General features: G+C 36.9%; 1 protein-coding gene across 10 annotated transcripts in view; it reads left to right on the forward strand.

Annotated features, from left to right (window-relative positions):
* Positions 1 to 25,287, forward strand: part of MARCHF7 (membrane associated ring-CH-type finger 7) — a 54,994-nt gene that overhangs the window by 13,781 nt on the left and 15,926 nt on the right. For 7 of the 10 annotated variants that reach the window (XR_005203303.1, XR_005203304.1, XM_037745484.1 and 4 more), the window contains exons 2-6: positions 3,040 to 3,206; positions 15,863 to 16,055; positions 18,174 to 18,341; positions 20,494 to 21,589; positions 24,981 to 25,150. Coding sequence is in view for 7 of the 10 variants with exons in the window: in XM_037745484.1 (XP_037601412.1) it covers positions 3,054 to 3,206; positions 15,863 to 16,055; positions 18,174 to 18,341; positions 20,494 to 21,589; positions 24,981 to 25,150 (1,780 nt within the window). In the remaining 3 variants the exon portion in view is untranslated. Of the gene's footprint in view, positions 1 to 3,039; positions 3,207 to 15,862; positions 16,056 to 18,173; positions 18,342 to 20,493; positions 21,590 to 24,980; positions 25,151 to 25,287 lie in introns of those variants that run through there. The other 3 variants (XR_005203307.1, XM_017546853.2, XM_017546842.2) reach the window with 1 other exon arrangement.

Genomic DNA, 25,287 nt, shown 5'->3' on the forward strand with positions numbered 1-25,287 from the left:
TCTCAAAAAAAAAAAAAAAAAAATTTATTTCGGCGTATCTTATTTTAACAAGTATATGGCATTTTGAATTTCCATAAGCTCTTTATTATGCTCTCTTTGTATTCTCACACATCCTGTTCTTATTTTATGGATGAATGTTATTTGATCCCTGTGAGGATAGAAACAAGCCCCTTTCCCCCAAATTTTCCTCTCCCTGCACCATCTTAAAAGTGTTGTTGTTGTTGTTGTTTATTTTGGTCCTTCTTTCATATTGGAGACCTTCCTTGATTACTTGTTGGTTCTTGATGTTTGTCAGTTAGAGGGAAGCACTAAAAGTCCTGATTAGAAACTCTAGGTGACCAGCAGCTTTTGCTGTAGGACAGAATGGTCTAATGAAGGCTAGCTTTTGAAGTGGAAACATTTCAAATGACATTCAGAAATCTTATCACTGGTGTGTGGTGATCCAAGAGTAGAAGCCTTTAGTCTCTCGACAGCATTGTAGAAACAGTACCTTGAAAGAGTCTTTGGGTCTCAATATTATTGAGTATATATATTTTCTTGTATTCCTTTTACTGACCCATACCTAAACTCCTGCAGAGATTATTGTACATTGTGTGTGGGAGTTGGGGGAGCGGAGAACACAAGAGTGTTACCTAGGAAATCTTTATTTTCCAGAGTATAAATAGCCTATCTTTAGAGGAATGGAACTGGGAAAGAATCTGAGGTTCTGTTGCTCCAGATACAGGTTTTAATTCAACAACTTGCTTGTTATAATAAAATAACAACTTGCTTTCCAACTACATGCACCCTGCCCCCCCAACTTGTTTATTATAACAACAAGTTGGGGGGGCAGGGTGCATGTAGTTGGAAAGCAAGTTGTTGAATTATTCGAGGGTGCATGTAGTTGGAAAGCAAGTCGTTGTTTTATTATAACACAAGTTGTGGGGGGGAGGGTGCATGTAGTTGGAAAGCAAGTTGTTACTTTATAACAGCAAGTTGGGGGGGAGGGTGCATGTCAGATAAAATACTGAGAACATAATAAATTTTACCATCTTAACCATGTTTGTGTACAATTCAGTATTATTGAATGCATTTCATAATGTTGTGCAGATATCACTATCATCTATGCCCGTAACTCTTCATCTTGTAAAACCAAAATTTCATACTCATTAAATAATAGCTCCCCATCTCCCGCCAACCACCAATCTTCTTTCTCTGATTTGACTACTCTTAATACTTTATTTTTGATGTATCTTTTCTATGTTCAGATATACAGATACTTACCAATGTGTTACAGTTGTCTGCAGTATTCAGTACAATAACATGCTGTATAGGTATGCTGCCTAGAAACAATAGGTTATACCATATAGTCCACGTATTAGACTGTACCATCTAGGCTGTGTATATACACTGCTAATGTTCACACAATGACAAAATCACCTAAAGATGCATTGCTTAGAATATATTCCCATTCTTGAGTGATGCATGACTATACATACAATGCAATATTATTCAGCCATAAAAAGTAAGGAAATTCTGGCATATGGTATAGATGAACTTTGAGGACATTAGGGTAAGTAAAATAAGCGAATCACGAAAAGACAAATACTGTACGATTCCACTTATATGAGATACAGTCAGAGGCTTTGTAAGTCTTTGCCTTAGAAAACTTTAAAAGCTTTTTAGTTTATCATAGTAATGTCATTATAGCAGCACTGTTTATTATAGCCCCCAAATGGAAACAGTCTAGTGTACATTTATGGTAGAATGGGAAAATAAGTTGTGTGCATTCATATAGTGGAACGCTATGTACAGAAATTAGAGTGAACTTAAAACTGCATGCAACAACACTGATGAATCTCACAAATATAATATTGAGCAAGTGAAGCTGGACACAATATTGTATAATTCCATTTATATATAATTATTCATAGGTAATTGTTGTGGGTTTAGAAATGTTTAGTGAAGAAAACTTGGAAATTATTAAACTTTAAAGTGGAAAGCACTCAGTTCCACAAAATAAATTTAACATTTTGGGGTTTTTTTTCCTGAGAAGTTTTATTCATTTTATTTGTGTAGTTAGAATCATGCTGCATGTGTAGTTTTGTAGATTGACCTTTTCACTTAAAATGTCACTTTCCAGTAGTACCATAAACAATCTTTGAAAACATTTTGAGAAATACTTTATTAGCTCTGTGATCATGTGCAAATTACTTAATCTCTCAGTGCCTGTTTTCTCATTTATAAAGTGGAGATAATATAGTACCTGTCTCATGGGGTTGGTCTGGAGATTCAATGAACTAACATAATCAGAAGGTCCTTATTCTCAGATCTTGCCATATAATACTTAATAAATATCAGCTATTGCTATTATTTTTGTTATAATTAAGGGGTCCTATGAGTGGTAAATAAAAAGTTTATCATTTTTTCATTTTGACTTGTGTTTATTGAGTACCTGTTAAACCCCAGGCAGTGATTTTTAAATACTTTAAATGATTCTGACCTAGAAATTCACTGTTGAGACAGGGAAATAGAAGGGTAAACAAGTTACAATGCAAAGTAGCATGAAAGGTATGTACGAAGTGGAAACATACAGAGAAGAAAGCTACTTGTGTTTAAACTGATGACCAAGAATTGGGTGGGGAATGTATAGACTTTCCAGACACATAGAAAAGTTTGTGAGAGGTATGCAAATAGTATAACAGGTATGAGCATTGAACCCTAAAAATAAAGAATACCAAGATAGTCAAGGACAAATTCATGTAGAATATGTAGTAGACAAAATTAAGTAAGGGAAAGAGCCCAGATTTTGGAAAAAGCAGACCTCAGAATTCTTTATGCCACTTTTACCATGTTTGTTTGCTTCCTTTTATGGATGGTAGGAAACCTTTGATGAACTGCTTTGCAGTAGAGAGGTGGTGATCGTTTCACAATTTACCTTGTCAGATATAGTTAATTTGCATGGTTAATTTTTTATTTGAGCTCATGATTAGGGAGGATTAAGCATTAAAGGCTTTCATGTTTTCCCAAAGGCAATTAATGAAAATTTGCATTTCACAGAAAAATCTTTAAGAATGGAGTCTAAACCTTCAAGGATTCCAAGAAGAATTTCTGTTCAACCCTCCAGCTCCTTAAGTGCTAGGATGATGTCTGGAAGCAGAGGAAGTAGTTTAAATGATACCTATCACTCAAGAGACTCTTCATTTAGATTGGATTCTGAATATCAGGTAACACTTTCATTTGCAATATATGTAAACAGCCTTTTTCAAAATCCCTAGGACCACTCTTGGGGGATTTTTAAAATGTAGTAGCTGGGTCTGAGGCATCCTCTAATCAAAACCAATATATCTGTAGCAAAATGGATAACATTTTTCAAACTTTTTGGACTTTGGAATGATGGATAGCAGATTGTAACCTCATAAAAAAACATACTTTAGGGCTGGGCATGGTGGTTCACACCTGTAATCCTAGCACCTTGGGAGGCTGATACAGGCGGTTCACTTGAGGTCAGGTGTTCGAGACCAGCCTGGCCAACATGGCGAAGTCCCATCTCTACTAAAAATACAAAAAAATAGCTGGGCATGGTGGCACATGCTTGTAATCCCACCTACTTGGGAGACTGAGGTGGAAGTATTGCTTGAACCCAGGAGGTAGAAGTAGCAGTAAGCCGAGATCATGTGACTGTACTCCATCCTGGATGACAAAGTGAAACACTGTCTCAAAAAAAAAAAAAAGCCTTCCAAAGACTTGGAAAACTTTACCCATAAAAATATAAGTATCAATTTAAGTATAAATTTAAGGTTGTCAGTCAGTGTGACTGGCTTTGTCAGAGGAACAAAAACTGTATCCTTTTCCTGGAAGAGCATACTTATTCATCTGACTTTTCTCTGCATATACACAAAGCAGTGTGGAATAACAAATGTTAAGTGTTTTTCTTTGAGAATACAACTTCTAAATATTTTGCTTTGAGTGATTTTTAAATTAACAGGTTATCTTATGAAAGTGCTAAAAATCTTTTACATGAATTTTTAAATTTTATTTTTATGGTGAGTAATGAGTTTGTATTGATGTGTCCATCTACGCTTATGTAGCTAGTGTTTCTTAGGACCAAAAGCTTTTTGTTTTGTTTTGTTTTTGGGTCTTGCTATATTGCCCAGGCTGGTCTCAAACTCTGGCTCAAATGATCCTTTCACCTCAGTCTCCTTAGTAACTAAGATTATAGGCATACAACCCCCATGCCTGACTAGTTCTTTGGCTTTTGAAATGGCTTATCATTGTAACAAATTTAAGCTCCTTACGTTTTTGGCTGAACCTTATAATTAATGTTTGATTTGCAAAAGTCTGATTTTGAGGTACCCCAAAAGCATCCTTTGAAAATTTGTTTGTGTTAAGTATTTATATATTTATGTGATCTGACATATGACACAGTCTCAAAAATATTCATACACAGCAGTAAGCATTCTGTAAAACATTCAGAGCAAGACTGAAGTTAAAAAACAAACTAAAATGCCCATATCTGCTACCCACTTCATAACTGACTTTATATGAACTGTTTACGTGGTCTCTATTTTATTTTAAACTCCAGCTCAATGGAACCTAGTCTCATTTTAAATGTCAATTGATACTGTACTTTTTCTGTTGCTAGACAAATTTATGCCTCCTAGAGGTGTAGAATCATATATTTTGCTTTCTGTGGAAATGTCGTGGTGACATATAAAGGGCACAGAATTATGTTTTACCTTATCTTCGTAAAATTTTGTCTACTCGTTTTTGTCTCATTCTAAATATATGTATAACTTATTAATGAGGAACACAAACTTTGAAACCAGACTATACTGTCTAGAGAGAAGGAGTCCTGTTTCATCACTTACTAGCTATTGACCTCTTTTCCTATTATTGTTTTTGATTTGTTTGTTTGTTTGAGACAGGATCTCACTCTGTTAACCAAACTGGAGTGAGTGGTGCAATCACAGCTCACTGCAGCCTGCAGTTCATTGCACCCAGTCGACATCTTTTTGTTTTAGTATCACCTTATCCAGTTGTTACAGTTACATGGCTTAATGCTGTTATGTTTATACTGCCTGGCATATGATAAATACTATATACATGTTAGCTGCTGCTGCATTTGTTTTTTATAATTGTTAAAGTAATTATCATAATAGTGTAGGTGTTCAAATCTTGAATATATTTAGTAAATTTATTTCCTCCTTAAGATATGACTTTTTTCAAAATGTTTTTCTAACTTGTTAATGTTGTAGATTATTCAAAAACTCCATTTCTTACTATGTTAAACAAATAGCAGCATTAAAAAAAATTTTTTTAATGTCGTTTCAGTGACTTCAAAATGACCCCACCTAAGTGGTGGTTGTAGTAACATATTAGTGTTGAATTCATTCTGTTCCAAAATTTTATTTAAATACCAAAGTAAAATACAAAAATATCTTGCAGACATCCAAAAACCAAACCAAATAGAATTTTTAAATCTTTATTGATTCTTAAGATAAATTATTTTTATAAATTTTAGGGATTTTTCTTAAAGCCTTTTAGTTGCTTTAAATTGCATACAGTCAGTTTTTTTTGTTTTTTTGTTTTGTTTTGTTTGAGATGGAGTCTCACTCTGTTGCCCAGGCTGGAGTGCAGTCGCACAATCTCGGCTCAGTGCAACCTCCACCTCCCGGGTTCAAGCGATTCTCCTGCCTCAGCCTCCCGAGTGCCTGGGATTACAGGCGCCTACCACCATGTCCAGCTAATTTTTGTATTTTTAGTAGAGGCGGGTTTCACCATTTTGGCCAGGCTGGTCTCAAACTCTTGACCTCATGATCCACCCACCTCGGCCTCCCAAAGTGCTGGGATTACAGGCATGAGCCATTGCACCTGGCCACAATCAGTTTTTTAAACTTTTTTTCTTTATAATGGTATGGGAGTAGTTTCAACCATAAATCAACTATTTTTAGCCTCTTTTGCTTTTTTAGTTTTGATTTAGAAATTGAAACTTTTGTGTTCTTGAACAAAGTATTTTACTTTTTTTTTTTTTTTAGAGATGAGGTCTTGCTATGTTGCCCAGGCTGGATTCAAACTCCTGGCCTCCAGCAATTCTCCCACCTCACCTTTCCAAAGTGATAGAATTACAGACGTGAGCCATCATGCCTGGCCAGTATTTTATTTATCTATTTTTTCTTTTGTAAAATGGTGATAATGATAGTGGTTTCTTCATATAGCCACTGCTGTTCATCTTATTGTTAAGAAAGAAAGAATACATGTGCCTAGAACATAGTATAGGGGTTCAGATGTTACCAATTATAATTATTTATAATTGTTACTTTTACTGTTACCGTTATTATTTCCTGGCTTTACATTGGTTTAAGTAGATAGTATCTTTAGGGGATAGTATGATGTTACCCAAATGTTAAATTAGATATAGTATGTTTAGTTTTATTTAGCATTATTAAGACTACTCAGTGTCAAAGGGAGCATTTTAAAATTTTTTAGTTTTGGAGACAGGGTCTCACACTGTCACCCAGGTTGGAGTGTGATAGCACGATCTCAGCTCACTGAAGCCTCTGCCTCCTGGGTTCAAGCAGTCTTCCCACCTCAGGCTCCTGAATAGCTTGAGAAAGACAGATACTTGTGTCAATTCATCGATAAGGTTCTGAAATTTAGAAATATAAGTGGTTTCTCTCTGTTACATGATTATTATGTAATATACTTGAGCTTAAGAATCCCGACTCTGAATAGCATTGTTTCTTTGGGAAAATGTAGATTCTAAGTTCCGAACAGTTAATTTCCTAAATATCTTTTGGTTCTCAGCCATTTGTAAGCTGGACTTCATCTGTTTATTAATCTTGCTGTTATTTCTGTTATCCCATCTTTAAATTTTTATTACAATTTGAATGATTGAAAACTATGATCATCTTCTTTAGTAACAGTAAGCAGAATTAACATTTTTAAAAAAGAATTTAATTTCTGTAATTTGTATTGTTAAAAGTAAAAGCTTGTGTTATTCGTGAATATGTAATTTTTTATGTTGTTTTGGTATATTTTTCTGTAACTTTAAGGAAACACTAATCTGTTTAGTGTCTGTTCTGACTATTTTGCTTTTTGAGAGGTTATTTTTAATATGAAATAATTTTAAAAGACTTTTTAAAGTTATTGATACCTTTTTTTTAGTTTGTAGATAACTGCTATAGAGATCAGTACCATTGCATATTTTGCGTAGTATAGAACCAGTGGTCATTAATTTTCAAAAACTCTGCCTTATACAAGTGTAGCTTATAAGGAAATAAATTTATTAATGTATATACAGTTAAACAAGAAAATGAAAAGAGTTTAAAATAGGATAAGGAAAAATACAAATAGAATACTGAGAGTAATAAATAAAATACAGAAAATGGGTCAGGATTGTAACATCGATAGGCATTACATAAACCCTGAAGCATTTTTAAGTTAAACTTGAACTCTTATTTTAGGTATCAAGAAGATCACAGGAAAACACAACTAGCTCTATAATGGGTATTGCGTATAACAAAAGAGGCCAGGCATGGTGGTTCATTTGTGTAATCTCAGCCCTTTGGGAGGCCAAGGTGGGAGGATCACTTGAGGCCAGGAGTTTGAGACCAGCCTGGGTGACATAGTTGGACCCTTCTCTACAAAAAAAAAAAAAAAGCCAGGCATAGTAGTACATGTATAGTCCCAGCTACTCAGGAGGCTGAGGCAAGAAGATTGCTTGATCCCAGGAGGTTGAGGTTGCAGTGACCCTATATCATGCAGTTGCACTCCAGCCTGGGTGACAGAATAAGACCCTGTCTCAAAAAGTAAAAGATTTACCATTCCTCAGAGGAAACACAAATCTTGTCAGTTTCGTCTGAAAGTGTACAGTGGAGTGACAGGAGTTTCTTCTACATTGGTGTGGAGATGGGTACTCTCCATCACATGAATATTTAAAACAAGGAAGAGCTGAAAGTCTTAGGTTGTTGGGTAATTTTGGTCTGGAAATTTTTTGAAAGCAGGATTTATTTACTTCACAGTCAAGGCATTAACTCATGGAAATAAGGAGCCCAGGAAAAGAATATCATTCTGGGCTTGCTTCTGTTCCTGTGTATTACATGATTTTTAATGATTAATCATTTCCCAGTGGATAACCTTGATGTAAATTTGCAGATGTCTTTAAAGCTCTTTTTTAAGAAATGGCTTTATTAAGTTATAATTTCACATACCATAGAATCTGCCCATTTAAAGTTGAGTAGTCTTTAGTATATTCACAGAGCTGCACAACCATTATGGTTATCACTGTGCTACTCCTCTAGTCCCCCTTCCCCTACCAGTGCAAAACAACCATTAATCGACTTTCTATCTGTAGATTTCCCTATTTTGGATTTTCAGATACATTAGTCAAAACATGTACTTTTGTTAGTAACTTCTTTGACTTAACATATTTTCAGTGTTCATCTATGTTGTAGCATATATCAGTACTTTATTATTATTATTTTTTTTTAGCAGAATACTATTTCATTGTATGGATATGCCATATTTTGTTTATCCATTCATTTTCTGATGAACATTTGGGTTGTTTCTACTTTCTGGCTATTATGAATACTGCTGCTATAAACATTCATATGCAGGTGTCTGTGTGGATTTGTGTTTTCACTTGTCTTTGATATGTATTAAGAATAGAGCTGGGCATGGTGGTTTATGCCTGGAATCCCATCACTTTGGGAGACCAAGATGGCAGGAGTATTTGAGGCCAGGAGTTCAAGACCAGCCAAGGCAACATAGTGATACCCCATCTCTACAAAAAAAATTTTAAAAACTAGCCTGCTATGGTGGTGCATAAGTGTAATCCTAACTTTTTGGGAGGCTGAGGTGGGAGGATCCCTTAAGCTCAGAAGGTTGAGACTTCAGTAAGCTATATTGGCACCACGTTATTACTGCTTGGGCCATAGAATGAGACCCTGACTCATAAAAGAAAGGAATGGAATTGCTGAGTCATGTGTAACCTCTGTGTTCAATCATTTGAGGAACTGCCATACTGTTTTCAAACTGGCTAGATCATTTTACATTCCCATTTGTGTATATGAAGATTCCGGTCTCTCCACATCCTCACCAATTACCTGTCTTACTTTTTGATTCTAGCCATCCTAATGGCTATGAAGTGGTATGTATTTCATTTTGGTTTTGATTTGGATTTTCTTGATGACTAATGATGTTGGACATCTTTTCATGTGCCAATTGGCCATTTACTGTACATTTTTGAAAAATGCCTATTTATAATAGCTGCTTTGCTCATTTTAAAATATAGTTGTCTTATTACTGAGTTGTAGGTGTTCTTTACATATCCTAGATACTGTACAAGTTCCTTGTTGGATACATGATTTGCAAATATTTTCTCATTAAGGTTTTTACTTTATTGGATTGTTTTCAAGGCATTTGTGTTGTGAAAATATTTTTAAACCTTAGAAATAATTTTCTGAAAGCATATGTTGATTTATACAATCGTAATAGTAAATTTCATTGACTATAGTTCTAGTAAACCTCTTGTTGAAAAGGTGGTGTGAATAACTATTATGAAGGTATATAGAAATAAAATGAAAATTGAATGCCTGCCAGTTATATAAAGTTATTTTCTTTCCATTGTTCACAGAGCATCTGTAGTTATTAAGTCTCCAAACTGTCTTATTGATGATTTCTCAGACATACAGTATAGTATTTCAGCTCCTTTGGTTGGGCTAGATAGATAGCCTTCTACCTCTCCCCTTATTTTTCACATTATAATTCACATACCATAGAATTCATCGTATCACAGATGGCCTTTTGAATTGGAATCACTGATGAAAAGTATTTACTCTGGGAGCCAAATCTGGGTAGAGACTGGAAAGTTAATGAAAAAGAAAACTCTTAAATTTACTCCAGTGTAAATTTAATTACTTCCATCTAGTTGCATATGAGTACTGATAGTTGGGAGGCAAGAAATGCCAAAAAAAAATTTTTAAAAAGATTAATTGGTTTTTATAAAAACACACTTTTTTGCATAAAAAAGTTTGTATGCATTGATACCAAGAGAGTGAAAGACAGTCTGTAGAATGAGTGAAAGTATTTGCAAAGCATGTATCTTACTGGATACTGGGACTTTTATCCAGATTATATGAAGAATTCTTACCTCTCAGCAATAAAAGATAACCCAATTTCACATGGGCAAAGGACTTTAATAAACATTTTTTCCAAAGATACATTAATGGCTGATGAACACATGAAAAAAATATTAGTCATTAGGGAAATACAAGTCAGAATTACAATGAGAAACTTAACACCCACTAGCATAAAATAAAAAAGATGGACAGTCTTGGTACAGTGACTCATGCCTGTCATCCCAGGGAGGCCAATTTTGGGAGGCCAATCTGGGAGGATTGCTTGAACCCAGGAATTTGAGACCAGCCTGTGCAACATAATGAGGCCCAGTCTCTACAAAGAAATAATTTAAAAATTAGCTGTTCATGGTGGCCCATGCCTGCAGTCTCAGCTACTCTGGAGGCTGAGGTGGAAGGATTGCTTGGACCCAGGAAATCAAGGCCACAGCCGCCTGTGATTGCATCACTGCACTCCATCCTGGGCAACAGAGCTGAGACCCTGTCTCAAAACAAAACAAAACAAAAAAAACAAAAAGGTGAACAATCACAAGTGTTGGTGAGTGGTGGAGAAATTGGAACCTTCATACATTGTCGATGGGATTGTAAAATGGTACAGCTGTCACAGGATCCTTGGAGTGTTACTTTTCCAGCTGGAAGCCTCTGTGGCGGTGGTGCCTTTGTCCGAGTTTTGCTCTGGCCCACTGGGCTTATTCTGCCTACTTGGCCTGGCAGGCTTTGCTTAAGTCATGCTGTTGGCTCAGATCCCATGCCTGCCAAGGGTGGGGCAGACACGGATTGGGAGAGGGGTGTGTGAGCAAGTGAGCTCAGAATCCAGCCATTGCCTACAGCCAGGCATGCTGGGTGCAATGGGGTGGGCAGCTCTGGGTGCTAGCACCCTGTGAGGCTGTGGGTGAACCAGGAGTACCACAGGCAGCTTCTACTGTGGGCGCCGAGCAACGTGGTGGCACCCAGAAGCTTGGAGACACCAGGAACCACAGAGCCCCCAAGAGGTTGTCACAGCCCTGGTTTGTGGAGCCCCTAGGTCTGGGCTCCTGGAAGGATTAGAACTCTTCCACAGTGAGCGGGGATAGGGAGGGATGTTTTCAGCACTGTTTGTGTTACATTTCTCTGAGTCCCACCATTTGACAGGTCCCAAGTTCTTGTCCCCTGCCCATAAAGAATGAGGTATGCAGACAGTTGGAGGGTGAGCAAGGTGAAGAGGTGCTTTATTGAGCAGTAGTACAGCTCTCAGGAGACCCAAAGTGGGTAGCTCCTTTCCTCAGGCAGGTCAACCCAATGAGTATGTAGCTCTCAGTAGAGAGGAGACCAGGCAGGAGTGGGTAGCTCCTGTTCATAGGCAAGTTGGCCTGACACCTAGCTGAGTCTGAGATTTTTATGGGCTTCAGAGGGGAGGAAGTGCATGCTGATTCATCCATGGGAGACCATGGTGGGCCTGGAATAAGTACCATAAGTTCTCACTCTGGACTGTGGAACTGGCAACCCAGCCTCCAGGCTTCAGGCCATCCCTGGTTTGAAGGTGGGGTTTCACTGGGGACCTGCACCTTTTTACCCAAGAGCATGTCTGCCTCCTGCTGCTGTTTGTGGCACCCAGGCTGTTGGTGCTAAGGGATGTCTGCAGGCCCATGCCAAGCTGCCCTCAGTACCCCCTCGGCCTCCGTCTGTGCTTCTTGTTGCATAAAGTCCAGAGGGGGCAAAGGCACCAGGGGGCTGGTGTGTTGGTATCACCCCGAGCATGCGAATACACAGCTAGGTCTTGACAGCACCCAAGCTTAGCCAAAGCTTTGCTCCGATCAGGAGCTGTGGGGGAAAGGGAGGTTTCCCAGGCTCCTGAGAGCACAGGAATACTGAAGTCTGCAGCCACATCTGGGTCTGGGAGCACAGGACTCCCACCGTACCAACTTGGAAGTGGTTGGGGTTCCCACCTGTTGCTAGCTTCATGGAGCACACGGACCCTGCCACGCCGCCTCTGCTGTGGCCGGCATTTGTGGCAGCCACTCCAGACGGGCCGCCGCTGCCATCACAGCTATTAGCATCAACCTATAGTTCGAAAAATAGTAATTCCCTAAAATATTAAACATCAAGTTACTACATGATCTATCAGTTACACCCAAGATTATTGAAAACATACATCCACACAAAAGTTTACAGTTCATAGCAGCATTATTTATAATAGCCAAAAAGCAAAAACAACCCCAAAACTAATTGTTTAAACAATTTGTTATGCCCAAGGTAGTATACTTTGAAGACAGACAGACTTACTCCCTGATTTCATTTGGCCTGTAATTCTGGACAACAGAAGAGATAATATATTGTTAAATGAATCTAACACTTTATTTAATTGTTCAAAGAATTCAGAGGGAAAAATCTAATTGTTTCAGACGAGGATATTTGAACAAAAAGGGACAAAATTGGATTGTAGGAACCAGAAAAAGGTTTGATTTTGAACTTAAGCCAATAGCAAAACTAGCCAAAACCTTCCTCCTATATACTGACATTACTTATACTGATATGTATACCTACATATTAATAAACATTTTTTTGTCTCGGATATAGCCATACAATCTACATGTTGTGTCGTGAGTCACGAAAATTGTTTAATGAACAGTGAGTGTCTGTAAGCCTTTGGGTACTTGCATTCAAGAATTGAAAATGAAATTCATTATCTAAATTTGTTTTCCTATAGCTAGTATTTTTAATGAATGGCATAGTCCTTTATCTCACCAGTAGACAGTACCAAAAAACTGTTTTTTCTTTATTTCTCACATTGTCCGTAAATCTGATGAATTTTTATCTTTTATAATTCCTCTCTATTCCCATTACTTATTTCACACTGACTTATTTCTTGCTATTCTAATGACTTCCTAATTGGTTTCTTTCTGTTAGTTTCATCTATTTCATCTTCCACATGCCTCTAAAAGTCTTTCTGTATAGTAGTAGACGTGATGTATTCCCCCTTTGTTAGTTTCCAAAATCATGTTTGCAGAAGTGCTATTCAGTAAGTTTATGCGGTGCATCCAAAATAAGAAAAATAACAAGTTATGGAGTTTGTTCAAGTACAAATGCATCCAATTTAAAATACTCATTTTGAATTACCCTTCAAGTTTTGGGAGTATATTAAAATACCTTTTTAAAAATTGGAGACAGGATTAGGTATTAGTTGCTATTTTAGATTTCCTACTGATCAAAAGTGACAGTTCTTTTTAAATTTTAAATTAAAACATTTTTATTTTGGTCTCTGAAATCCAGAGATTTTAGAACCACTGGCCTCCGGGGTAAGGTCCCTGATACCTTGATGATAATGGCACATGAAATGATTTGATTCTGAAATATCAGATTAATTTCATTTCTTGTGCTAGCTCCAGTTTATTGATTAGATGTCTGTAATATTAGGTACAGAAGGCTTCTGAGGCTAAGTTTGTGCTAAGCTGAAAAATGCCATATTCAATTTACAAAATATTCTCTAGGCAAAGGATGGGCGAAATCCTGAGATAGCCCATTCCCAACTTTTCAGCCTCGCACCTTTTACTTTATTTTCAAAGTTCCTTCTCCAGTGTTAACATGAACTAATACATCCCCTGAATGCATGCAGTATGTTTCTCATAATTGAAACATAATTGGCTGGGTACATTGCCTTATGCCTGTAATCCCAGCACTTTGGGAAGCTGATGCAGGAGGATCACTTGAGCCAAGGAGTTCAAGCTTGAGCAACATAGTGGGACCCCCATCTCTACAAAAAATAAATTAAAAAAATTAATAATTGAAGTATAATAGAAGATCAAGTATATGTCTTAGAAGAAAGCCAGGCCAGATGTGGCTCACACCTGTAATCCTAGCACTTTGAGATGCTTACTAAAGCAGGAGTATTGCTTGAGCCCAGGAACTCAAGCAGCTTGGCAACATAGTGAGACTCTGTCTCTACAGAACAAAAATTAGCCAGCCAGGTTGGCATGGGCCTGTGGTCACAGCTACTCTGGAGGCTGAGGTGGGAAGATCAAGGCAGCAGTGAGCTGTGATTGCGCCTACACTCCAGCCTGGGCAACAGAGTGAGGCCTGTCTCAAAAAGACAAAACCAAAATATCTGGTGGCAAAATGGCTTATACATCTTTTTATGTTGTCTATTTGTAATGTCTTTTTTCATTTACCTACCCTGTGAACTTTAGTTACCACCTTCTTTGACTCTTCTCCTGCATCCTTCAAACATAGGCTTTTTCTGTAAAACTTTCATTGTATCTACTACTATAGTACTTATTTATATTATAATTATTTACTTAGCTGTACTTCAGAGCTTTGATGGAACACATTATTTGGGCTCTTGTGTTTATCATGTGAATTTTAGATTAATGTAGACTGAAATTATGGCCTGTCATGCATTCCATTTTAACTCTTGTTAAACAGAAGAACATTTAAAAGAACTTGGTTTCATTTTAATATTCTTTAGTATAATAAACTGTTTACCACATATTTAACCCATGGTAACATGCTTTAAAAAATTGTTTTTATATCCAGAAAAATTACTTTTGTTTTAGAGGTCCTTACTGTCTCTGAGCCATTTAGATTATATGCCAGATGTATCTTTCTTAGTCTGTCTGTGTCCTGTCTGCATGTATTTGTCCTGGTAAGTACTTTGCCATGATGGAAACAATTTTGTAAAAAGAATAGTACAATTTCAATAATTGTGGTTGAAATATGTTGTCATTTAGACCTAAATATTTAAAGAGACACACTAATCCTTTTTTAGTGCATTGTAGTAAGTGAACCTAACCAATTAAAGAATTGGGGAGAAGTAAAATAGTTTGAATATTATCAGTGATATTTGTGTTATGAGCTTTATTTCATGTACATATATGTTAAAATAGAAAACCATGAGCCAAGTTTTAAAATATGTACTTGTTTTAGTTGTTGATTGATGAAAAAATTTCTGATGTTAGGATTTTTTTTTTCTTTTTTGGCGTACCCTTATTAGTGTTGTATGACTGTATTCTGGAGACTAGGCATCAGAACAAGGATGTTAGTTGAAAAATCTGATTTTCATAGTAGGGTAATTCACAATCTCTTTATAGCTTAGTGTTCTGTCTACCTCTAAGAGGAAACAGGGTTTCTCAAAAGATTGAAATATGAAACAAGTGCAACAAGGATTCCATTTTCAAAAAGAAAAAAAAAACTTGAAATATTAAACCAGGAAAAATAATTACAGTTTTTGGTCTTCAGTGTTTCATAACCAAGTATTTCTATGTAGTTAAAAGGAGAACTTACTCTAAATCAGATTGAGAGCCCAGCAAAGTACAATTATGTATAGTGTATAGTAAATGGACTAACGAAGAGCTACGTAATAGAGGCTGGGCGTAGTGGCTCACATCTGTAATCCCAGCACTTTGGGAGGCAGAGGTGGGTGGATCATGAGGTCAGGAGTTTGTGATCAGTCTGACCAACATGGTGAAACCCTGTCTCTACTAAAAATACAAAAATTAGCCTGGTGTGGTGGCACGCACCTGTAATCCAAGCTACTCAGGAGGCTGAGGAAGGAGAATTGCTTGAACCTGGGAGGTAGAGGATGCAATGAGCCGAGATTGTGCCAGTGTACTCCAGGGCTGGGCAACAGAGCAAGACTCCGTCTCAAAAGAGAAACAACAAACTACACAGTAGAAAAATTGACATTTATGGGAATTTATTAGAGGATTGTGGGTTAAATTTAATACTGAATGCAGCCTTTTATTGTTTAAAAAAATTTTTTGAACTTACAGTCTACATCAGCATCAGCATCTGCATCACCATTTCAATCTACATGGTATAGTGAATCTGAGATAACTCAGGGAGCACGCTCAAGATCGCAGAACCAGCAACGGGATCATGATTCAAAAAGACCTAAACTTTCTTGTACAAATTGTACTACCTCAGCTGGGAGAAATGTTGGAAATGGTTTAAATGCGGTATCAGGTAAGAATTAAGTTTCCGTAGGTATTTTAAGCCTGCTTTTTCCCCAGGTATAACAGTTGTTCTTAGTTTCGGAATGAAGAAAGTAGATTTTATATGGAGACAGTGGCTCAGAAATGTAGTGGAATTTCCAAAATCTTACTTTAAATTAGTGCTGGAACTGATATTAACTCTTCTGCATTTTTTGTTGTATATTTGATATAGATATCCTACATAAACAGGGTATTAGTAGATTTTAATTAGAATAGCTGGTGTTACATGGTAATCAAATTGGTAAATGTGTATATTCTTTTGGTTATTATATTGTTATAAGGAAAGCTAAATCTACTGACATGTATTTAAAATATTGCTTAAGCATGTCTTATGTAAATGATAAACATTGTAGTATGTAATATTTTCAGAAAATATGGAAACACTCCTGGTCATGGTGGCTCACATCTGTAGTCTCAGCACTTTGAGAGGCTAAGGCAGAATGATCACTTGAGGTCAGGAGTTTGACGCCAGCCTAGACGACATAGTGAGACCCTGTTTCTCCCAAAAAAATAAAGAATTAGCTGGGCATGGTGATGCATGCCTGTAGTCCCCAGCCACTTGAGAGGCTGGGGCTGGAGGATCGCTTGGTCCCAGCAGTTTTGAGGTTACTTTGAGCTATGATCATGCCAGTGCACTCCAGCCTGGTAGACAGAGCAAGACTGTCTCTTACAAACAAACAAAAAATATGGAAACTCTTGAGTTAGAAAAAAATGGTGGTATTTTAGTAGGAGTTCTATACAAGGAATTAGAAAGTCACAATTTTAGTCCTCTAGATGTGTGGCGCTGGGCAAGGTCCTAACCACTCTGGGATTTGGATCATCTATCCATAAAGCTGCATGCCTGGTATTGTACTCAGAGACACATATTTTTCACACACATTGAAAAGATCTTTTGTTGAAAGGTCAGGAGGCTCCCGTCCTACTCATACACCTCTTCAAATGAAATGTTAGCTAGTGCCAGTGTTCAAGAGGAGTCAAAGCTTATGATGACACAATTGGAGGTAAAATTCTTGAAATGTTTATGTATTACCAGTTGAAGTGGTGTAAGCAATTCCTGTCTGTTTTGATAAGCTGGACTGCCATGGGAAAGACAGTGCCCATCTGAAGGATATTAAGAATGTCATGATGGCTAAGAACAGACTGACAGTAACTTTGTAGAAAAACACCACTGTGCCAGAGATATTTTTGTTCTCTTCTGCTATGTGAAAACATAAATACACTGGGCCGTTTCTCTTAATAAAGAGGAATTATTAAGGCTACTAGGATTAGGGAAGAAAGAATCAAATATCAAGGTAAATAGTGAAGGAAAGAGGTTGAGACTTAATTTTTACTTTTAAATGAAATAATATCTAATAAAATTTTGATAACTGTAACAATAATTCTTAGAATAAAGAATTCTAGAGTAGAGAATTAACCAACTGTGATAGCAGTAAAAATAATTCTGATGAAACTGTATTATTGACATTTTCCCTTTCCAGATGGCTTTAATTTTGATATTGGCAGTTCTCCAGCATCACTTTCATTGACTTTTTGTGAAATACTCTATTTTTGGAAAGATTTACACTTTTGTACTGTAATCGTTTTGCATAATGTGTAGGTAGATGTTGTGGGAAGTGACTAAGGCATTGGCATCATATATGGGGGTAGATTTTAGTGTTAGGCAGAAAAGACTGTGTTTGGAGTAGGAAATAAGTGATTAGTTCATTTGTGAATAATTTTGTGTTTTACTGAATTTTGTTTCTGATAACAACTATATAACAGTGGATTCTTGTAATAAATAACAGTAAAGTAGGGGTGCATTGGCCAGTAAAGTGGGGGTGCGTTGGCCCAGCACTTTGGGACACTGGGCTGGGTGGATCACTGGAGGTCAGGAGTTTGAGACCAGCCTGGCCAACAGGGTGAAACCCTGTGTCCACTAAATATACAAAAATTAGCTGGGTATGGTGGCACGCACCTGTAGTCCATGCTACTCGGAAGGCTGAGACAAGAGGATCATAAATAACAGTAACCTTCCTCTGTATTACTGAAGACTTTTGATCATCCAGGGCCTTGAAAGCTTTCTCTGAAATAAAACTTAATTTATTTTAAGATTCATCTCGGAGGCATAATCAAGTTCCTAGATCTTCATCAGTGGTACTTGGATCATTTGGAACAGACTTAATGAGAGAGAGGAGAGATTTGGAGAGAAGAACAGATTCTTCTATTAGTAATCTTATGGATTATAGTCACCGAAGTGGTGATTTCACAACTTCATCATGTATGTATAAATTACATTAAGTATAGCTTATTTCATAATGTTCCATTTTTCTCTTTATTACTAAAACAATAGTACAAAGGGAAAAAGTATATCTTATGAAGATTTCAGAATACCTTAATATTTTTTCTAGTATTTTACTGATTTTGACCTTAAAAAATAAATAATTTGAAGTACAGCAGATGAATATGAGTATCTAGATTCCATCTACCTTTACATTGTTTACCTGCATTCTTCCTTTTATGAATGTCTGTTACAAAGTACCATACTAAATCTTAAATCCTCAAATATAATTTGCCTGTAACATGTAGTTTAATAAATAACTACTTCTTATTCTGAAGTAAAAGTTGAAATCACCATTTTAAGGCATAATTTGGAATTACTTCAGTATAACATGAATGTGTCTCTAGTTTTATTAAATTGACCTCAAGACCCACACTTTGTTTTTTGTTTGTTCGTGTGTTTGTTTTAAGGCAGAGTTTTGTTCTTGTTGCCCAGGCTGGAGTGCAATGGCACAATCTTGGCTCACTGCAACCTCCCCTTCCAGATTCAAGCGATCCTTCTGTGTCAGCTTCTCAAGTAGCTGAGATTATAGGCATATGCCACCATGCCCAGCTAATTTTGTATTTTTAGTAGAGACAGGGTTTCACCATGTTGGCCAGATCTTGAACTCCTATCTCAGGTGATCCGCCCGCCTCGGCCTCCTAAAATGTTGGGATTACAGGCGTGAGCCCTGCACACAACCACACTTTGTACCATTGTACATAGCCTTAAACTATCATACTAAGTAACTGAAGAAAAAAGGTGCTGCTAATTGAAGTTGACAAATAAAGTAGGCAGAAATGGAGCTTGATTTACATAGTAGGAAATGCTGTTTTGTTTTTAAAGGTTTTTTGGCCTTGTGTGGTGGCTCACGCCTGTAATTCTAGCACTTTAGGAGGCCAAGGTGGGCGGATCATAAGGTTAGGAGATTGAGGCCAGCCTGGCCAACATGATGAAACCATGTCTCTACTAAAAATACAAAAATTAGCCGGGTGTAGTGGTGTGTGCCCGTAGTCCCAGCTACTCGGGAGGCTGAGGCAGGGGAATCACTTGAATCCGAGAGGCGAAGGTTCTGGTGAGCAGAGCTCGCCTCTGCGCTCCAACCTGGCAACAGAGCAAGACTCCGTCTCAAAAAAAAAAAAAAAAAAGTTTAGGCTATTTTAATTTATCTTATTGGGGCAAAACTTTGCTCTATTTATAACAAATGAAAACATTTTACTTCCTTGGCTTTGGATGGTAGAGCTTTAGTAGACTATCAATAGCTTCTAGGTTTGGGAGTATAAAAGTACAGGATAGAAATAGATTTAGTTCCTAACATTTACCCTTTCATAATGCTTCATGTATTAGCATAGTATTAATTTAGCTCTTACACAAGGTGTATGGGGTAGTTTCTTTGCAAAGGAATCCTATGGTGTTTCTCATCTTATTTGAAGATTTAAACCACCACTTAAGGAATCCTTTCAAAAGTGCAGATGTCACAGACCTATTCTGATTCATAGTTCCTAGCCAATGTTTAAAAGCAAATGTATTTCTGATGAGAAGCCAGGGATAACAACTACTGCTATTAACCTGAAATAAAGAAAAAATTGGAAAAAATTTTAGCTATTAGCAAGACTTATAAAATTACAAAGGTTTAAAACTTTTTAATTTATTGCACAGAGTAAAAAAAATCTCCAAAACAGTCTCCCTTAGGATGATTTTGCCTTTAATCATTTTAAGAGTCATTTACATTGTATTATTTGGCCTGTTTAAAATTGTCTCAACTTAAATACTAGATATTATTGTATCATATCAAATAATTTCTGATCAATGAGTTCAGCTGTTTTAATTTTATCAAGTAATGTTTGCTTTTCATAAGCTCATAATACATTTTTCTTATATATATCTGTAATGTTGACTCTACACAGCACTACTGGATTTTACCAGTAAGAATAGAAAGAGAAATATGTTTATGTTTTTTCTATAATAATAGTATACTCTGTAGTTACAATGTTAACAGTATTCAGTTTGAATCCAGTGCTTTGTTTTGGCACTCAACATAGTTAATAAATGCAAATAATAAGGCTCAAATTATTTAATGTAATTGGTTATCTTTACTTTCTTTCAAAAATAGACGTTCAAGACCGAGTTCCTTCATATTCACAAGGAGCAAGACCAAAAGAAAATTCAGTGAGCACTTTACAGTTGAATACATCATCCACAAACCACCAGTTGCCTTCTGAACATCAGACCATACTAAGTTCTAGGGACTCCAGAAATTCCTTAAGATCAAATTTTTCTTCACGAGAATCAGAATCTTCCCGAAACAATACACAACCTGGATTTTCTTATATTTCAAGTAGAGATGAAACCCCAAACATTAGCAATCCAGAAAGGGTTGTTTCATCTCAAAGACCATTTCAAGAATCTTCTGACAATGAAGGTAGGCGGACAACCAGGAGATTGCTGTCACGCATAGCTTCTAGCATGTCATCTACTTTTTTTTCACGAAGATCTAGTCAGGATTCTTTGAATACAAGATCATTGAGTTCTGAAAATTCTTATGTTTCTCCAAGAATCTTGACAGCTTCACAGTCCCGTAGTAATGTACCGTCGACTTCTGAAGTTCCCGATAATAGGGCATCTGAAGCTTCTCAGGGATTTCGATTTCTTAGGCGAAGATGGGGTTTGTCATCTCTTAGCCACAATCATAGCTCTGAGTCAGATTCAGAAAATTTTAATCAAGAATCTGAAGGTAGAAATACAGGACCATGGTTATCTTCCTCACTTAGAAATAGATGCACACCTTTGTTCTCTAGAAGGAGGCGAGAGGGAAGAGATGAATCTTCAAGGATACCTACCTCTGATACACCATCTAGAGCTCATATTTTTAGAAGAGAATCAAATGAAGTGGTTCACCTTGAAGCACACAGTGATCCCCTTGGAGCTGCTGCCAACAGACCGCAAGCATCTGCGTCAAGCAGTGCCACAGCAGGTGGCTCTACATCAGATTCGACTCAAGGTGGAAGAAATACAGGAATAGCAGGGATTCTTCCTGGTTCCTTATTCCGGTTTGCAGTCCCCCCAGCACTTGGGAGTAATTTGACCGACAATGTCATGATCACTGTAGATATTATTCCTTCAGGTTGGAATTCAGCTGATGGTAAAAGTGATAAAACTAAAAATGCACCTTCAAGAGATCCAGAAAGATTGCAGAAAATAAAAGAGAGGTAAATTTGAATGCCTATCTTAAGCCTATAAATCAAGAATATATTAGAGAAAGAACTCTTCTTTTCTTTCTTTCTTTTTTCTTTTTTTGAGACAGAGTCTTGCTTTGTGGCCCAGGCTGGAGTGCAATGGTGTGATCTCAGCTCACTGCAGCCTCTACCTCCTGGGTTCAAGCAATTCTGTCTCAGCCTCTGGAGTAGCTGGGTATACAGGCACATGCCACCACCACCTAATTTTTGTGTTTTTGGTAGAGATGATTTTCGCCATATTGGTCAGGCTGGTCTTGAACTCCTGGCCTTAGGTGATCCAAACACCCCAGCTTCCCAAAGTGCTGAGATTACAGGCATGAGCCACGGCGCTCGGCCCAGAACTCTTCATTTCTAAATTGACTTCTTATAAAATTGATATCTGAAGTTTCTTTCTTTTACTTTTTTTTATTTTGAGATGGAGTCACACTCTGTTGCCCAGGCTGGAGTGCAGTGGCACAGTCTTGGGCTCACGGCAACCTCTACCTCCCTGGTTCAAGCAATTCTCCTGCGTCAGCCTCCCAAATAGTTTGGATTACGGGCGGCCACTACCACCCCAATTAATTTTTGTATTTTTAGTAGAGGCTGGATTTCATCACATTGGCCAGGCTAGTCTCGATCTCCTAACCTTAAGTTATCCACCTGCCTCCATCTCCCAGTGTTGGGATTACAGGGGTGAGCCACCAGGCCCAGCCTGAGATTTCTTCCCTTAACATTTACATCCATTAAAGTGTTAATGGCTCACTCATAGGTAAACAGATAAGAATTAATAATTTCGGATAGGCAATGTGTGAATTACGTCAGAAAGTAATCTAAAGGTTATTTTAACCAGGTTGGAGTACATATACACAGAAAGACAAAAATCTTAATCTCTTACTTAATTCCTTGGCAGACTAATGCTAAATATGGGGTAGATAAGAGGAACAGATTACCAGTAAATCTGTCTTAGCTGTTACTAAGATGATTTATTAACTAACCATTTATTTATATTTCTTACTGCAAATCTTTTTTTGGAATTTGATGCATGAAATTTTGATGCACAAAATAATCTTTATTTTGTATTTGAAGTCCAAGTATATCCTGACTATTCTTTTTAAATATTTTGTAGAGACAGGTCTTGCTTTACTTCCCAGGCTGGTCTCAGACTCCTGGCTTCAAGCCACCCTCATGCATCAACCTCCAAAAGTGCTGAGATTGCAGGCATGAGCCATCATGCTCACCCAGTTCTTTACATATTAGAATTATTTAACAGAAATGCCAGTGTAGGCCAGGCACGGTGGCTCGTGCCTGTAATCTCCAAACTTTAGGAGGCTGAGGTAGGTGGATCAGGAGGTCAGGAGATTGAGACCATCCTGGCCAACATGGTGAAAACTCATCTCTGTTAAAAATACGAAGATTAGCTGGGCGTGGTGACGTGCGCTTGTAGTCCCTGCTATTCAGGAAGCTGAGGCAGTAGAATCTTTTTAACCTGGGAGGTGGAGGTTGCAGCGAGCTGAGGTTGCATCACTGCACTCCAGCCTGGAGACAGAATGAAACTGTTACTAAAAAAAAATTTAAAAAAGGAAAAAGAAATACCAGTTTAAATTCAGGGCATAGAATCTTTTTATACAAATAAATCTTTATATAGAGTTGAAGGTTGCTTATAAATTACTGGTAAGAGTGAAAAGACCAAAAAAAACAGAGATCTTAGTCCCAGCCTGACTATTTACTTAGCATTAAAATAAAATGAGATAAAGTATTTGAAATACACTTCGAGGAAAAGACTTATATAAAGTTAATGTTGTGGAATATTTTTTTCTTTTTCACAAAGCCTGATAGAACTGTTGGGAAGCATAGTTGTTACTGTTATTTTTAGGATTTTTTGTACTTTAATAAGAAAATACTTTGGGCTACCATACTTCTATTTCTCATTTTATAGGATAGATTTTACTATGTGACTGTTATTTTCCTGCTTTTAAACCTGCCATTTTTCCTTTTTTGTAGAAAGGCTTACTCTACTCTGGTAGTGTTTGCTTTAATGTTTGCCTATTATAGCAGCTTCCTCTAATTGCAGGCTGTCTGCTCTCTGCTAAGGAGTGTAGTAACATATTTTCAGCCCTCAAGGTTAGGTTAATTTGAGTACAGTAGTGTAGGCAGAGGGCAAAGCGTTAGTTTAGTTATCTTCAGAAAGAAATGATTGAGTCAGTACCACTCTGTCTGGTTAATTTAAAAAGCACCATTTGTTGGTTATTTTGTCAGAAAGATAGTGTGTGTTGTGTATATGTTTGTATTCCTGTATTATATCTTTTCTCATACCTAAGGATTTTAAGACATTACACAATTAAGTTAAAAATGGTACAGAAAAATTGAATCCACCAAGTCAATAATTGAAACTCTGAAGGGAAGAAAGTTAAATTTAAAGGTCAAATGTAAATACCATGTTTTCAGTCTTTAAAAATGATTTATGCTTGAGGTCATGTCTGATTAAGACAGGGCATGAAAGTCTCCTAGCAGTTGTGTATCTGTCTCTTTACACAAATCTTTTGCTAAGTTTATTTAGGAATCCATATATTCCAGGTTGTATTTCAGTAACAGTTCAGCATTCTGTATTACAGATTTACTGAGGATGTGCTTCATGCCAACAGTAGAAAAACACAGTAGGAATTTTAACCATTATTATGTAGAACTATGACTCTGCATTTATATTACACAATGGCCTGTTAAATAGAGGACATGAGTTAATGGAAACTGTTACAAGATTGCTGCAGGAAATGGGCGTGGGGGGGTGATGGTGGAGAATTTTAAGATACTTTTTAATTTTTTCTGTGATATAGAAGTCAGTCTAAACATCATTCTGATAATGTAAATGAGAATCTACAAGCCAGTATGTGTTTAATTCATGGAAATAGCCCTAAAATTTGAGGGGAGGCAAGGGGCAAAAGTGGTAAGTTTGTCTTATCTTTATACTGTTGGACTTGAAGTAGTCTGGAATACCTCAGAAATTAAAATCTTTTAGGGGTACTTATAAAGTCATTGAGAAAAATATAGGTCTTAAACTGTCTGCCAATGATAGGTTAACCTATCATTTATTTTCAAATGATTAAGTAATTTTTGTGATGTGATGGAATGAAGGAGAAAGAACTATTAGGGAAGCTCATAAAATACTTGTTACAGTTTTTATTCTCAATGAGAGGATTTTTCATTTTCAGTCAGAGGGTTGCTGATTAATAATAATTGTTATTGTTTTGTTGATATTACTATTTGCTTTTTTCCACCCAGAGACAGTGTGGGTAGAAATATCAAAAAAGAGAGCTTGTAATTATGTGTAACTGAAGTAACCAACCAGGATGAGTTATGATGGATCTGGGAAATGTGCCTTCTTTTCCAGCCTCCTTTTAGAGGACTCAGAAGAAGAAGAAGGTGACTTATGTAGAATTTGTCAAATGGCAGCTGCATCATCATCTAATTTGCTGATAGAGCCATGCAAGTGCACAGGAAGTTTGCAGTATGTCCACCAAGAGTGTATGAAAAAGTGGTTACAGGCCAAAATTAACTCTGGTAAGATTTACCCTTTTGTGTTTTCACAATTTTTCTAAGAGATGCATGTATGTATGCCTTTTGGTTAACAAATTTATAATTTATAGATTGTTGAATTTAGACTTTTAACAAGTGTCTTAATCATTTTTGAAGTCTTA

This window comes from Cebus imitator, unplaced genomic scaffold (genome assembly GCF_001604975.1).
Source record: "Cebus imitator isolate Cc_AM_T3 unplaced genomic scaffold, Cebus_imitator-1.0 Scaffold10, whole genome shotgun sequence".
NCBI lineage: Eukaryota > Metazoa > Chordata > Mammalia > Primates > Cebidae > Cebus > Cebus imitator.